Source organism: Typopeltis vanoorti, chromosome 3 (assembly GCF_054136105.1).
Source record: "Typopeltis vanoorti isolate ZY-2024b chromosome 3, IOZ_Tvanoo_1.0, whole genome shotgun sequence".
Lineage (NCBI taxonomy): Eukaryota > Metazoa > Arthropoda > Arachnida > Uropygi > Thelyphonidae > Typopeltis > Typopeltis vanoorti.
In genome coordinates, this window is record NC_143551.1 from 1,048,401 (window position 1) to 1,065,086 (window position 16,686).

General features: G+C 37.4%; 1 protein-coding gene across 1 annotated transcript in view; it reads right to left on the bottom strand.

The window, feature by feature from the left end:
- The window catches only part of FASN1 (Fatty acid synthase 1), a 666,286-nt gene that overhangs the window by 568,831 nt on the left and 80,769 nt on the right, over nucleotides 1-16,686 (bottom strand). The window contains exon 4 of the mRNA XM_090415364.1: nucleotides 2,826-2,999. Coding sequence (XP_090271490.1) covers nucleotides 2,826-2,999 — 174 coding nt within the window. The remainder of the gene's footprint in view (nucleotides 1-2,825; nucleotides 3,000-16,686) is intronic.

Below are 16,686 nucleotides of genomic sequence, written 5' to 3' on the forward strand. Positions count from 1 at the left end.
TCCTCATTCCATGCTACACCTGCAAGCTGTCTCCTGAGCTCTTCATAATCACCCCCCTTGTAGTTCCACATATACCCTTTTTTCACAGGGGTCCTTGCACTGCTGGCAACCACCCAAGTAATCACCTCATGGTCACTTTCACCAATTGGTGGATGATTTGATACCTCATTGATAATTACATCCTCCGATGAGATGACCAAATCCAAGACCCTTAATCCTCTTGTGCCCTCTGTTACATATTGTCTGAGGTAGTTATCCCTCAAAAACTCAAGAAACTCATTTTCTTTACTTCCAGTTGCTATCTCTTCATTCCAGTCTATATTGCCATAATTAAAATCACCCATAATGATCACCCTTTTCTTATTTGCTTGGCTTATTTGACTATACATTTCACTATCACCACCATCCACATTACCAGGTCTATAACAACATCCCACCAAGTATTTGATTCTATTCACCTCTATCTCACACCATACTGCCTCAAAACCACTGGCCCCATTTCCCCCTTGCATCTCTACCTTGTATGGACATAACTCTTTCTCTATCATCAATAGCACTCCCCCTCCCTTTTTACCCCTTCTATCCTCACGAAACACATCATACCTTTCCATCTCTATTCCTGTCAGGATGTCATCCTCATCTAACCATGTCTCACTTATTCCGACAATCTCTGGGTGCACAGACGTAATTAGTGCAACCATTTCATCCGCCTTGTTTCTTATACTTCTAGCATTGGTATACAAACACAACAACTCATTTCTGGATCTACAGCTAGTTCCACTGATACCACTCACTCGATGTGATCTCTCCATGCTGGACTGGGGCCATTTCCCTTTCTGCTTCTTCATTTTAGAACCCTTTGCAATTCCATCTGTTTCCTTTTGATCCCTGATCATCCCATTACTTTCCTGCCTACACATTCTCTCACCTCCTCTTGGAGCATCCACCTTTCTCACGCTGTGTATCCCTGTCCACCCTGAGCCTCCCCGTTTCCCTGCTCCTCTTGCACACCCATTCTCTCATTATCTATACTCATACCACTCACTTCCACATTCATTTCCACTCCTTCAATCTCTCCTGTCTTACTCTCCTGCTCTTCCACATCACTCCCCTCTTGATCTGATTCATTCTCTCTATTCACTTCTCTACCTTCCAGCAGCAGTCTCTCCAAGCGACTCACACCATAACCACTCAAATGCAGTCCATCGCTCCCATACAGCTCACTCCGTCCCTCAAACTCATTCCACACATTAACAAACTGTACTCCCATCTCCTCACACATTTCAGCCAGAATATCATTCATAATCCTTGCTCTCCGCCTCATTTCACCACAATCATACCTAGGCAACACACTGACCATCCTTCCTGTCACACTATTCTCCTTTATCTTTCCAAGCAGTCTCCTGACATTCATTTTGACATGCTCTTTGTTCTCTCTCAAATCATTTGTTCCAATTAATACAATTAACTCTTTTGCTCGTTCCCGCCTCATGTTCAATGCCTCAATCACTCTACTCATTTTACCGCCTGGAAAACATACCTTGTGCATTTTATCCTCTAGCACACCTTTAATAATGGAGTCGCCATACAACGCCACTCGCTCATCTTTTGTTAACTCTTTCATGCCATCATGATTTATTTTAATAGTTTTGACCTGCATTCTCTTAATTTCATTCCGCATCCATTTCATTTCTTGCTTCATCCAATCCAATTCACCTTCTGAACCTCGCGACACATTCACTCTATCATTAAATCTTTCTAACTTTCTAACTCTCGACCCTCTCTTCTCACTTTCCCTCTCATTCATCCTTCTTTGTTTCCGTACTTTCGGTCCAACATACGTCCAACTTTCACTGTCATTCTTCTCACTTTCACTCTCACATATCTTTCTTTGTTTCCGTACTTTCGGACTAACATGCGTCCAACTTTCGCTATCATTCTTCTCACTTTTACTGTCATTCATCTTTCTTTGGTTCAGTACTTTCGTTCCAACATGCGTCCAACTTTCACCATCAGTCATTCTTTTTTCGCTATCATTCATTCTTTCGATTTTTTTTACTTGCGGTTTCTGCACCACGCCATTTCTACTTTCATTCGTTCTCTCAATTTCGTTTCTTTCCGCCTCACTTTCGTCCCTTTTAACATCCGTTACGGTTGTCAAATCGCTCTTTTTCTTTTTTCCTGATTTTTTAACATTTTTTCGCCTGTCTTTCTCGCCATTCTCTTTCAAACGTGCACTCACGACACAATCGGTACTAGCACTTTCTGTCATCAACTTCATATTCGCATTCATCAATTCCTCGTTCAGGTCACATTTCGCACACACCCTTCTTCCATCCGCACTAAACATCCACAAATCATTTATGTAATCGAAGGAATACATATAACAGACCTCACACTTAACGAACCTACTGAAATCCAAATTAAAATCATGGAATGACAATGCAGCCGCCATTTTTTTTCTCTGCAGGTTACTAGGTCTAATATTAACGTTTTCGTATTTAGTTTAAGCAAGAAAAAAACCCCACACTAATAATATCGGTAGCGTACAACGTTTACAGCCGCTCTTACTTAAACAATTACGCATATATACTTAATTATTCCTAGTAAAACTTATCTGAATCAGGAGCTCTTCAAAGCACGTTCGTAGCGCTTGACCCACTAGCGCCCTCCCCGTGTAGAAACTATGAATGAATTTAAATCTTAATACAAAGACCTTTTTGTGTAAAGTCTTTTGATTTCATACACAGATTTTATGCTAATAATAAATCCTTATGAAAGTATGATATCTGGTACTACATAAACTAGAATATAGTAAATCATACCTTTAAAATCAAATGCATATGAAATTCGATTTGAAAACATGGCTCTACTACATCCTGTTAGAGCATAAGCACTAACTCTCGAAATGTCTTGACAAAAATATTCATCACTTTCATTAAGGCAAACCCCTACATACACACCTATTCTTGCACCACGAAGAACATCAGGATTGTAGCCTAAAAACAAATAGGATCAAGTAATTATGTACATTTTCAATATGTTTATTATAATCATTTTTAAATTATTATAACATGATTATTTCTTATAGCAGTGAAACATAAGTTTTAATAGGTATGGGTTGAACAACATTATGTCACTAGATTTAGTTATAATAAGTGAAGAATTTTAAGGCACGTTAAAGATACTAAGCTATTTTAGACCTGGTTTTACTCCATTTCCCAAGTAAGCAAACATACAAATAAGTCAAGTTTGTGCCAGCAAGTGTTGTAAGTCTAGCTGACCATGCACGTAGTGCAAGACCAAGGCAACTCATGGTAAAAGTAGAATAAGCTCTGATTACTAATCTTAATATTTACCCTTAATGCAAAGCACATCTCCTGGAGGAGATGTATGATGCTTTGTATTAAAGGCAAGGGGGGCCACTACCCAGACCGGTTTCGACCTTTATTGAGGTCTTATCAGTGGGAGCCAGGCTAGAAATACCAAGATTTTAGTAATACAGAGCTTATAAGTATTTTACCAGAACAAGTTACCATAAGGTGTTTTAACCTTATTAAATAAAAATCTCAGGAGGAGATATAAATGTAGAAAGTATTTTACCTTGGGTATAATAAATGTTAAAGTCAAATAAAGAACAAATAAGTCAATAAACTTGACTTATTTGTCTGTTTGCTTACTTGGGAAATGGAGTAAAACAAGGTCTAAAATAGCTTGGTATCTTTAACATTTATTATACCCAAGGTAAAATACTTTCTAAATTTTAAGGCATGGTTGGATGAGCATTGTGTGCAATAGTGTGTACCTCCTACAATGAATCTCGGACTCCATGGAGGTTGGATGTTAATAATAATAATGATTATAATATAATAAATTGAGTATTATATTATAATCCGAGCAAAGGTGGACCAAGCTCTCATCACTCCTTGTCTCAGTATCTCCCATAATGCAAAGCACATCTCCTCGCAGACATGTATACTGCTATGCATTAAGGGAGGGGCCACTACCCAGACTGGTTTCAACCTTTATTGAGGTCTCGTCAGTGGGAAGCAGACACAAATGTGGAGATACTAAGGCTGAAGCCTAATCAAGTGAAAAATAAACTTCCAACATCTTTCTCTAACTCCAGAGTAATTCAATAATAAGGTGGTACACTTGTTGGCAACTCCTATAAGTAAATATGACCTCTCCTATTGCTTCTGCCTTAATATCTCCACGTTTGGGTCTGCCTACCACTGACGAGACCACAATAAAGGTTGAAACCGGTCTGGGTAGTGGCCCTTCCCTTAATGCATAGCAGTATACATGTCCGCAAGGAGATGTGCTTTCCATTATGGGAGATACTGAGACAAGGAGTGATGAGAGCTTGGCCCACCTTTGCTCAGAGTTTCCTGGTGTTGCACTACCTTACCTCAGTCCTGAAGATATTTTCAGGAGCAAACTTTGTTTGCTTACACTTGGATAAAGGATTAAACTAAATTTATTATATTATAGTCCAACCAAGTGAAAAATAAGCTTCTAATAATGATTAAATCAATAATATAATACATCAATAACAATAATAATAATAATGATTATATATGATTATGATTATACAAAAAGAAGGCACAGCCATGGGCTCACCATTATCCCCCCCCCTCCCCAAGGACCTCCCACGATGAGTCTTTTGACTCCATGGAGGCCTGAATAATAATAATAATAATAATAATAATAATAATAATAATAATAATGTGAAAGAATGTTCCTCTGATGTTGTCTTAAATAGAATACAGCTTTGATGTAGATAATTAATTTTATTTCATTTATTGATTGTAATTTTATTTTATTTTCACTAGATGTTCAGGACAGCAGAACACACATTGATCAAATCATAGTCTCTTCAGCATATTATGTTATCCAGGCCTCCATGGAGTCAAAAGATTCATAGTGGGAGGTCGTTTTTAGAAAATACAAAGTCTATCATACCACTCCTTGAACCCATTAACCATCTCCACTCCAACCACTCTCTCAGGCAATGCATTCCAAGGTTCAACCACCCTCTATGCAAAGAAACCACTCCTCACCCTCTTGCGCACAGCCTCCTTTTGTAACTTCCAGGGATGGCCCCTTGTCATCGCTCCTTCCTGCCGTTACACCAAGTGAAAGAACTCTAAAATGTCTACCCTGTAACTGTCTCTCAACAGTTTAAAAGTCTTGATCTTATCACCTCTCCTTCTTCTATCCACAAAACTCTACAGTCCACATTCCCTCAGTTGATCCTCGTAACTCATATTGTACAGTCCTGAAACCATCTTTGTAATCCCCCCTACCTCTGTACCCTTTCCGCAGTCAATTTATCCCCTTCAAATCCTGGGTACCAAATCTGAGAACAATAGTCCAAGTGTGGTCTGATCAGGGCCTTATACAACGGAATGATAACTCTTTTATCTCTGCAGGTCAGTGTCCTTCTCAGTATTGCAGCAATCCTCTGAATTACCCTCACCACCATTGCAATATTCTCCCAGAATTTCAGTTTTCTATCAATCATCACCCCCAGATCTCTTGTCTCCCCCTACCTCCTCCAGTACAGCTCCTCCAATCAAGTACGCATCCTCCCATCGATGGATCCCAATCCTGAAGACTTCACATTTTTCTGCATTGAACCGAGACCCCATTCATTTTACCAATCTGTCTAGTTTATTCAAATCCTCTTGCAGGGCTGCCACATGTGCACTATGACTGATAACCCTTCCCAACTTCACATCATCCGGAAAACAACTGAATGTCCCTTTGCAATCCATTGACAATATCATTGATATAAAGATTGAACAATACAGGTTCCAGTACTGAGCTCTGTGGAAGCCCACTTGTAACCTTCTTTGATATTGCCCCATCATACACAACTCTCTGATACCTATTAGTCAGCCAATCCTAAATCCATTTGATTAACCTGACATTTAAACCCATGTGCTGCAACATAAATATCAGCTTATCATGTGGCACCATGTCAAACCCCTTTACAAAATCCAAAAAAATGGCAGTATATGCCTTTCCCTCATCAACTGCTCTTGTCACTTTATTATAAAAGACAATCATATTACTAAAGCAAGAGCGCCCCCTTAACAAATCCATGTTGATTCTCACAGATAACATTAACCTCATCTGCCCAATACTGTATATAGTCCCCTCACTAATTTCTCCATGACCTTAACAACTAATGATGACACGTAAACTAGCCTATAATTAGACACTTCCAGTCTGCTATGTGAAATGTAATTTAGCTTGTCTCTGTATGTATATATATATGTATGTATGTATACTCCAGATGATGACTTTAATATGAGGTCGAATAGTTGGGAAATTCAAATAATTCTTTATAACACAGTTGTAGAGTCCATAATTTGTGTAAAATGAATGCTGATCACTGTGTAACACTAAAGGAAAGGAAAAGAATGTTTTTGAAGTGAGGAAAGTAGAGCAAGTACAGATACTAAACAAAATAAATATTACTTGTGTAAAACCTTGTGTAGGAAAGGGATACACAGTAATATACTTAGATTTCGCAAAGGCTTTTGATAGATTAATGCATGATAAGTTGATAGTCAAACTAGAGCAGATAGGGTTGGATAATTAGATTAATGCATTGGATTGGAGACTGGCTATCTGATAGGTATCAGCAAGTTGTGTATGGGGGGAGCAATATCAAGGAAAAGGAAAGTTGCTAGTGGAGTGCTTCAGGTGTCTGTTTTAGGACCATTACTTGTATATTAATGATATTGGTGAAGATATGGATAGAGATATTCACTTGTTTGCAGATGATGCAAAGTTGGGACGAACCACGAAGAGTAGAGAAGATGTTGTGGCCTTACAAGAAGACTTGAATAAATTGAGTGATTGGGCATGGGAATGAGGATGCGAGTTCAATGTTGCAAAATGTAAGGTTTTAAAATTTGGGAAACAAAGATGGGATGCAAAATTTACGCTTGGTGAGGATATACTGTCAGAAGTGAGAAAATAAGAGATCTCAGGGTTATAGTGGATAAGGATCTGAAATTTAGGGGACACATTGCCAAGATTGCGAAGACAACACAAAGGCTTCTGGGAATGATGTGGAGGACACTGACTTGTAAAAGTAGGGAGATTCTTGTTCCATTGTATAAGGCTTTGATTAGGTCACACATGTACTATTGTGCCCAGATTGGTCGCCCAGTTTTAAGAAGGATGGAGAGATGTTGGAAAGGGTCCAGAGGCAACTGACTAAGGTAGTTTCTGCACTCTGGAATGTCGAATATGAGGAAAGATTGAGAAGATGCAATTTACAGTGTCTGGTGGATAGGAGGAAGAGGGGAGATATGATACTGACCTACAAGTCAGTAAGGGGTTGTTATAGGATTAGTGTTGGAGAGGTTCTGCAGAAAACAGTGGGAGATCAGTGGAGAATCAGAGGTCATCCCTGGAAACTGTATAAAGAGTGTGAGAAGCAGGTTTTTTTAATGCAGAGTTGTGAATGATTTTTAATACCTTGCCTGAGAATGTTGTGTCTGCAGAGAATTTGAGTGTTTAAAGTGCAGTATGATGAGCCATGTATATGATAAAAGTACCTTCTTGATGAGTCTCTGACTCCATGGTGTCTTGGGTAATAATAATAATAAAATTTTTCAAAAAACACACACAGTGTTTGATGCAAGCATTATAAGCAATGTACAAAATGAATCTGGAACAGAATTCAATCTATTAAATATCATATACATATTCAGAATTGTGTGGGAAAACAATTGGGATGTACTTCACAATCAGAAATATGAAAAAAATCCCTACAAAAACTTTTTTCATTTTTCATTTTTTTAAAGTGAACCACATCCAAAAAAGGCTTAAACCTATAGCAATGAGTAGTTTAATCCAGATTAGATAATCTAGAAATCCAACTCAGGAGATCAAGCATGGAACTTTTTTTCAAGCATCACTTTAAGCCTCCACCAATAAGTAGGTTATTGTTTTCTCAACATTATAATGTTAAGTTTCTGGTCGTAGGAGATGTTAAAGTGTGGTAATATATTTTGGAAATTTCCTATAGTAATCTTTGACTCAAATGACTACTATAGTTGAGTAAAACTAGTAGACTAATACAAGGCAACTAGGCAATTCAGACATTCACAAATATCAATGTTCACTGTGGAGCGAAAATCCATATCCTCTTGGTAAAAGAAGAGAGATAGTACCATTCAGCCAATGATGCAATTTAAAGTTGATAATGGCATGTGTGTATGGAAGGGAGGGGGAGGTTACAGAGTTGATTTTGAAGTTGTAAGGACAATACTACTGGACTGTCAAGGAAGAGACATATTTGTGATTACAAATATGTCTCTTCCTTGTAAAGTAGTTACTCACTCCCATAGTGAGTAACTACTTTATTCTGCATGCCTATTATGATTCTAATGCAATATGATGGAATATCAGCTCGTTTGCTAAAGGAATGTTCAGCTGAATTGGCTAGGCCTTACATATAACTTGAGTCTCAACTCAGGAATGATAGCACAGGAATGGAAGGAATGTATGATAGTTCTATTGTACAAGAGTGGTGCAAAAACTGATGTGTCTGTTTTTGATGTGACCGATCAGTAAGGCCGCCCTAGGAATTTTATCGCCCCGTGCAACAGCATATTTTGCCGCACCTTCCCCATAAAAAAAACTCTTTTAATGACTTCTTAAAAGCCATGATGTAAAGCTTCAACATGTCTGATCATAAATGCTAAATAGTAGTATTAGCTAATGAAAATTCATAAGTTAATGAAAAATGATCATAGACTATATATATTTTACAAAAAGAAAGAGAAACTATTAACCCTTTAATGGTGGAATTTTGTTCTGAAAATGTGCATCTGCATGGGTAATTAAAATCAAACGATTTTAATTATCGCAGAGTAAATGAACCTGCTTAATCCACACAGAGTAAATGCACTTGCTGTACATTTTAATTAAATTATAACAAAGTAGCAAATATTAAAAGTTAGTTTATATGAAAAATCAATAATTTTTGGAAGTTTTTTTTTTAACTTGGTTAGACTATAAATTATATATTTAGTTTAATCCTTTATCCAAGTGTAAGCAACCAAAGTTTACACCTGAGGTATCTTCAGGACTCGGGCAACTCGTGGCAAAGGTGGACTGAGTTCTCATCACTTTCCTTAGTATCCCCTAATGCAAAGCACATCTCCTTGTGGACATGTATAATGCTATACATTATGGTCTAAAGTTATATGATCTATAACTTTAGACCATAAATATATGTTTAGACTGTAAGTTTGGACTTGGTTAGACTATAAATATATAATTTATAGTCTAACCAAGTGAAAAAAAAACCTTCCAACATCTTTATCTAATGCAGAGTAATTTAATAATAAGGTGTGACACCTTTTGGCAACTGACATGGAAATATGACTTCTGCATTGTTTCAACCTTAGTATGACCTCTGGGGCTGGTTCCAGCCCCAGAGGTCATACCGCTGTTACCCAGGTAGAGGGGTAATAGATGGCAATGCTGTAGCCCATGAAGTTAATTGAGGCATGGCTGTTGCTGTTACCCCTCAGATGAAATATGAGGAGTAACAGCAACAGCTCATCCTCCCAACCACCAAGCAGTTCTGCTTGGTGGTGAGGGTGAGCCTGCCACTGGGTAGAACCAAATGCTGAAAGTTCCTCTCAGTGACAGGGTGAGCCTGTTACTAATGGGAAACAACACTGAGTTTTGATCCTTCAGGTTGCTCATTGTTGGGTGATCTGAGGAATCTCACAAGTTTTTGGAGAGGTAACCCTGCACTTAAACAGGAAAAACCGGTCTGAGTAGTGACCTTTCCCATAATGCATAGCATTATACATTATTATTATTATTATTATTATTCAGGCCTCCATGGAGTCAAAAGACTCATTGGGGGAGGTCCTTCCTAAGAAACACAGTCTATCATACCACTCCGTAAACTCATTGACCGTTCTCGTTCTCACCATTCCATCAGGTAATGCATTCCATGGTTCAACTACCCTCCATACAAAAAAACCACTCCTCACCCTCTTGCTCACAGTTTCCTTTCGTAACTTCCAGGGATGGCCTGGAATACATGTCCGCAAGAAGATGTGATTTGCATTATGGGCAGGGCCAGCGCAAGCCATGAAGGGGTGCAAATCTTCAAGCTATGCTTTATTCATACTTTACTAAAATATCAAAATTAAATAGTGATATATGATTTAGGTATCGATTCTTTTTCCTTATCCCTCACACATCACACTATTTTACTATTTAGCTCTTGGTTCTTTTTTGTTCCTTACCTAAATGATTTGAACACGAAATTTAAAACAGGTTATTTAAAATTCAGTTAAGATAAATATTTTAAAATGTTAACATTTTAAAATATTAAATTTGGGTATTTTATAACTTTTTGTTGTAAATGAATTATAACAGAGAATTTTCAAATTAAATTTTAAAAAAAATAAAAAAAGCCCTATTAATTTAAACTGAAAGACAATTTTATTTTGTTCCATGTCAATTAGAAACATTTTAGTTTATGAAATAAGGAGCGCACTTGTAAACTTTGCCTAGGGCGCAAAATAACCTGGCACCGACAGTGATTATGGGATACTAAGGAAAGTGATGAGAACTCAGTCCACCTTTGCTACGAGTTGCTAAAGTCCTCAAGATACTTCAGGAGCAAACTTTGTTTGCTTACACTTGGATAAACTAAATATATACTCAATAATTTTATTGCTCCAAAATTCATTAATATCAGAAATACTATTAACACAACCTAAAAAATATTGTTTTTTGAAAACTGAAAAATCCATAAACAAAAAAAAAAGTATTGCAATTTGCAGAATGATTATAGTTTATAAAAATTCGAATTCGACTTGCTAAAAAACACTACAAATTAGAAGTGAGTTGCGTGATCTTTTTTAAAAGTTTTTCATAGAGTTTTCATTATTTTCTGGGGAAAATTAAGCACCTTTTGCACAGTTCTCACAAGAAATTATTTGAATTGAGTGCAATGGTATTTTATTTGCTTTGCATACAACATTATTTTCATTAAAAAAAATGCAAAAAATCATCGATCATTAGATTCCTTTATAATAATAACAGAAAGATTCTTTTTAATTTTTACTAAAATTTTAATTTTTGTCACAAAGGGTAATTTATTTTTTCCCATGATGAATACATTGCGAGTACGTTTCATATGCCAGCCTGGTTGGCCGAGTGGTTAGCATATCCGCTCTCCAGTCAAAAGGCTGCGGGTTCGAATCCTGCTATGGGCATGGATGTTTGTGATTGTCCTACAAACTCAGTGTGGAAAGGGAATCTACAACCCAACTTATTCTAGCAGAAGACCTCACTCCCAAAACCCAGTGAGGTATACAGGAGAGACCATACGGCATCTACGGACATCAAATGTGAAAAAAAAAACATGACAAGTATACTTGTCATTACCCAAACGTAGTCATATCTAAATACTCATGCCTTGCAAAAGTCCAACCCCCACATCCGAGGCATTTGCCCACGTGCAAGGCGGAAGTGGTAAGAAGTAGGGGTTTGAAGCGCCAAAGATGTAGCATGAATTTTTTTTCTTCTTAATCCTGCCTTTTTTTTTTTTTTTTTTAAGAGTTGGATGGTTACATCAAACCCAGAAATCTATCATACCAAAGTTTTCTTTTGTCTAATCCTGTTACCACTTTTTTTTTTTCACTTGGTTTTTTACATCAAACCCCACAGAGAACCCTGAAAATTGATGACTAATGGGGCTCTGGCAAACCCAATTCCATAAAGAGTGTCTATTCTGATCACAAACTTACTACCGCATCTGGAGTAGTGGAGTAGCCGATGCATCGAGAACTGCATTCCGGGATCTCGATGAGAAATATTTACAAGGATTCTCAACATACTTCAGCTAAACATCAACGGCACCCAAAAAAAGATGGAAGAACTTCGAACATTTTATACAAAAATAACATCCAGATTGCATGCTTACAAGAAATGAAACTAAATCAAAATCTGAAGCTTCGAATCAAAGGCTATTCAACATTAAGGAAAGACAGACCGGATCTTACTGGTGGAGGTCTAGCTATACTCCTAGGGACCAAACACATCAAATAAGAAATTGTACCAACTACAAACAGCAGTATAAATAGTAACACAGAGGCTCAAACAGTCAAGATATTTCTACGAAAACGCCTTATTACAATAGTCAATGCATATCACCCAGATAACACAGATATAAATACAGAATTACTTCAACAATTAAGTCAAACAACATTGGACACAAAGATCCTTTAAGGAGATCTAAATGCCAAAAGCCCAACTTGGGGCTCCCCACAACTAGATCAGAAAGGAGCACAAATAGAAGACATAATTGATGATCTAAACCAGGGGTAGGGAAACCCTCGCCCGCAGGCGAAATTTCGCCTGCGAGTCTATTCCAATTCGCCCCTTTGCTGATGTACTCATATATACATGTAAATAAAATTTTATAATAATTTAAATTTATTATAATTAAATTTAATTAAATTTAAATAATTAAATATACAAAACTAAAAATAGCTATATTACATATAATATGATCGTCATACATCTGGTAAGATATATATTGCACACTACATACACTATATATATAAGAGTTAAAATTTACCGGTCGCCCGTGGAAGTTTTTAAATTAGCAATTTTTGCCCTTGATACTAAAAAGGTTCCCTACCCCTGATCTAAACCTTGAGATCATAAACAACAGGCAAAATACATATCAGTAAAAAACAACAGGCACAGAATCAGCATTGGACATCACAGCAGTAGATTATGAAACTGTGCGTCCAACCCAGTGGAAAATACTAAAAAATACTATCAGTGATCATAGACCTATTATCAAAACCATTAATTTGCAGGTAGACCAAAAACCACAGACAAAGAGATCTTGGAACTTCAGAAAAGCAAATTGGTCTAAATACACACAACTATTAGAAACATATTGCACTGGCACACCCATTAGCAAAGAACTTGATCAGCAACTACTAGAACTAACTAACAACATATAGAAGCTGCAAAAAATTCAGTTCCCAGAGGTCCCAGGAAAAACAATTTGGTTCCATTTTGGAAAGATCACAACATCAGTGCTATGATCACTTGAAAGAGATATTATCAATGAAGAGTTAAAAATAATAATACAGAAGACAACAGAAAGAATTTAATAGAATTAACTCAAAACATAAAGATTAAATTTCGAACTGCAAACAAAAAAGTGGGAAGAATTCTGCAATAGACTAGATCCAAGAAAAGACTCACTACACTGGAACATCATCAGATTACTAAACAATGCAACACTTCCAAATACTGATCACTCTTTAAACACAGTCCCCTCAAGAACAATACAGCAGCAACAAGCAAAACAGATTGCAAATTTACTAGTCAAACATTACTCTAATGCAGTGTTTCTCAACGTGGGGCATATGCCCCACAGGAAAGCAATTTGAATATTTTGGGAGGCAATTAGAAAATGATGTTGCATTCGTCACCTCATCACTGATATACTCAAAACATTCACCATTGTCGGTGAGGGGGGACATCAAAATCTTTGAGGCGTTGAGGTGGGGGCATGATCCAACAAACATTGGGAAATATTGCTCTAATGCAAGCAAGCTGCAATACAACAAAGAAGACAAAAAGTACAGGAAAATTGCAAAACATAAGAAGTGTTCCGGATTCAGATAAGTTATTCTTGAAATAATTAATTGTAGATGAGTGATTGTTTCAGTAAGAGCTGCTATAAAAGTTGTGCGCTACTAGTATTATTAATGTGTGGGATATTTTGCTTAAACTTGATTACAAATTCATTGTTTTTGGCCCTTAGAGTAGTAACTGGCAGAGGAAATATGGCAGGAGCTTTGTCAGTGTATGACTTTAACTTAGACCTCAGTCGTTTCTTGAAGTGTGAGGTATACTACATGTATTCTTTTGATTACATAGATGGTTTGTGGATATTTAGGGCTTATGGAAGGAGGGTATGTGCAAAGTGTGAGCTAAATGAGGACTTGATGAGTGCTAATATGAATTTGATAACAGAAAGTGTTGGTAGCGAGAATGTCGCAGGAAAAATGAGTGCTTGTTAGAAATAGAAGCATGGTGTGAAAGAAAGCCTAAAAATTGTTAAGAAAGCATTGAAAAAGAAAATGAGTGATTTGGAAACCGTAATGGATGGTATAAAGAACGAAAGCGTGGCGAATGTGGTGGAAGGAAACAAAATTGAGAGAACAAAAGAAACCGGAAATATCATGACGAAAGGATCGAAAGTGGGAAAAATGGAAAGAATGAATGAAAGCAAAAGTTGGATTCATGGACCAAAGTACAGAAACTCAAAAGGATGAATGAGAGTGAAAGTGTGAAGCAGGAGTCAAGATTTCGAAAATTAGAAAGATGGAATGATAGAGAGAATGTGACACGCGATTCGAAAGTTGAATTGGGTTGGATGAAGCAAGAGGTGAAATTAAGAAAACTCGGGTGAAAATTATTAAAACAAATCAAGTAGGTATGAAAGATTTAACGAAAGAAGAGTGAGTGGCATTGTATGGTGACTCAATTATTAAAGGTGTGCTGGATGAGAGGATGCACAAGGTATGTTTTCCAGGTGATAAAATGAGTAGAATGATTGAGGCATTGGATGACCCGGAAATACGTTGAAGATTTGAGTTGTAATGGAAATTAGATTGGTTTTGTGTACACAAGTCGCATAATAACACCAAACAATAGGGTGTTATTGTGCGATGATAATCTAACATGATAATAAAATACTATATAGGCATTTGTAATGAACATCATAGAGTACATCATTTCAGAGACTCATTAGTATGCCTGCAAGAGGATTTAAATAAGCTAGATAGATGGGCAAATGAATGGGGGTGTCAGTTTAATGCAGCAAAATGTAAGGTCTTGAGGTTTGGGAAACATCGATGGGATGCTGCATACTCTATGGGAGGAGTTATACTGGAGGAAGTAGGGGAGACAAGAGATCTGGGGTTGATGATTGATAGAAACCTGAAGTTTAGGGGACATATTGCAAAGGTGGTGAAGGTAACACAGAGGATTGCTGCTATTATGAGAAGGACACTGACCTGCAGAGATAAGAGGGTTATCATTCCGTTGTATAAGTCTCTGATCAGACCACACTTGGACTATTGTTCTCAGATTTGGTCCCCAGGATTTGAAGGGGATAAATTAACCGTGGAAAGGATACAAAGACGGATGACAAAGATGGTTTCAGGGCTGTACAAGGATAGTTATGAGGATCGGCTTAGAGAATGTGGACTGCAGAGTTTGGTGGATAGAAGAAGGAGAGGTGATATGATTGAGACTTTTAAACTGTTGAGAGGTGGTTACAGGGTTGACACTGGGGAGTTCTTTCGCTTGGTTGATCAGCGGGAAGGAGTGATGACAAGAGGCCATCCCTGGAAGTTACGAAAGGAAACTGTGAGCAAGAGGGTAAGGAGTGGTTTCTTTGTGTGGAGGGTGGTTGAGCCGTGGAATGCATTGCCTGATGGAGTGGTGGGAGCGAGAACGGTCAGTGGGTTTAAGGAGTGGTATGATAAACTTTGTGTTTCTCAGGGGGGGACTTCCCCTCGATGAGTCTTGACAGACTTTATGTCTTAGAAAGGACCTCCCTCGATGAGTCTTTTGACTCCTTGGAGGCCTGAATAATAATAATAATAATAATAATAATAATAATAAGGAGTGAGTGAGCAAAAGAGTTGATGGTTATAATAGGTACGAATGACTTCACAGAGGACAAAGAGCATATCAGAATGGATATCAGGAGGCTAATTAGATGGATAAAAGAGAATAGTGTGACCATTTCAGAAATTATGGACTTTACAACCATGTTATAAATAACTCTTTTAATTTCCCAACATTTCGTTCTTCATAATGGGCCAAGTACTGCGGACGTGTTTTGAAGAGCTCCTGATTCAGATAAGTTTTTACTAGGAATAATTAAGTATATATGTGTGATTGTTTGAGTAAGAGCGGCTGTAAACGTTGTACGCTACCGGTATTATTAGTGTGGGTTTTTTTTTCTTGTCTAAACTAAATTACGAAATCGTTATTATTAGACCTATAACCGGCAGAGAGAAAAAAAAAAATGGCGGCGGCATTGTCATTCCATGATTTGAATGTAGATTTCAGTCGTTTCGTTAAGTGTGAGGTCTGTTATATATATTCCTTCGATTACATAAATGATTTGTGGATGTTTAGTGCGGATGGAAGAAGGGTGTGTGCGAAGTGTGACCTGAACGAAGAACTAATGAATGCGAATATGAAATTGATGACAGAAAGTGCTAGTACCGATTGTATCGCGATTGCACGTTTGAAAGAAAAGGATAGTGAGCAGGAGAAGCGAAAAAATGTTAAAAAATCAGGAAAAAAGAAAAAGAGCGATATGACAACCGTAACGGATGTTAAAAGGGACGAAAGTGAGGTGGAAAGAAACGAAATTGAGAGAACGAATGAAAGTAGAACTTGCGTAATGCAGAAATCGCAAGTAAAAAAAATCGAAAGAATAAATGATGGCGAAAGTTCGGCGCATGTTGGACCGAAAGTACTGAAACAAAGAAAGATGAATGACAGTAAAAGTGAGAAGAATGATAGCGAAAGTTGGACGCATGTTAGTCCGAAAGTACGGAAACAAAGAAAGAT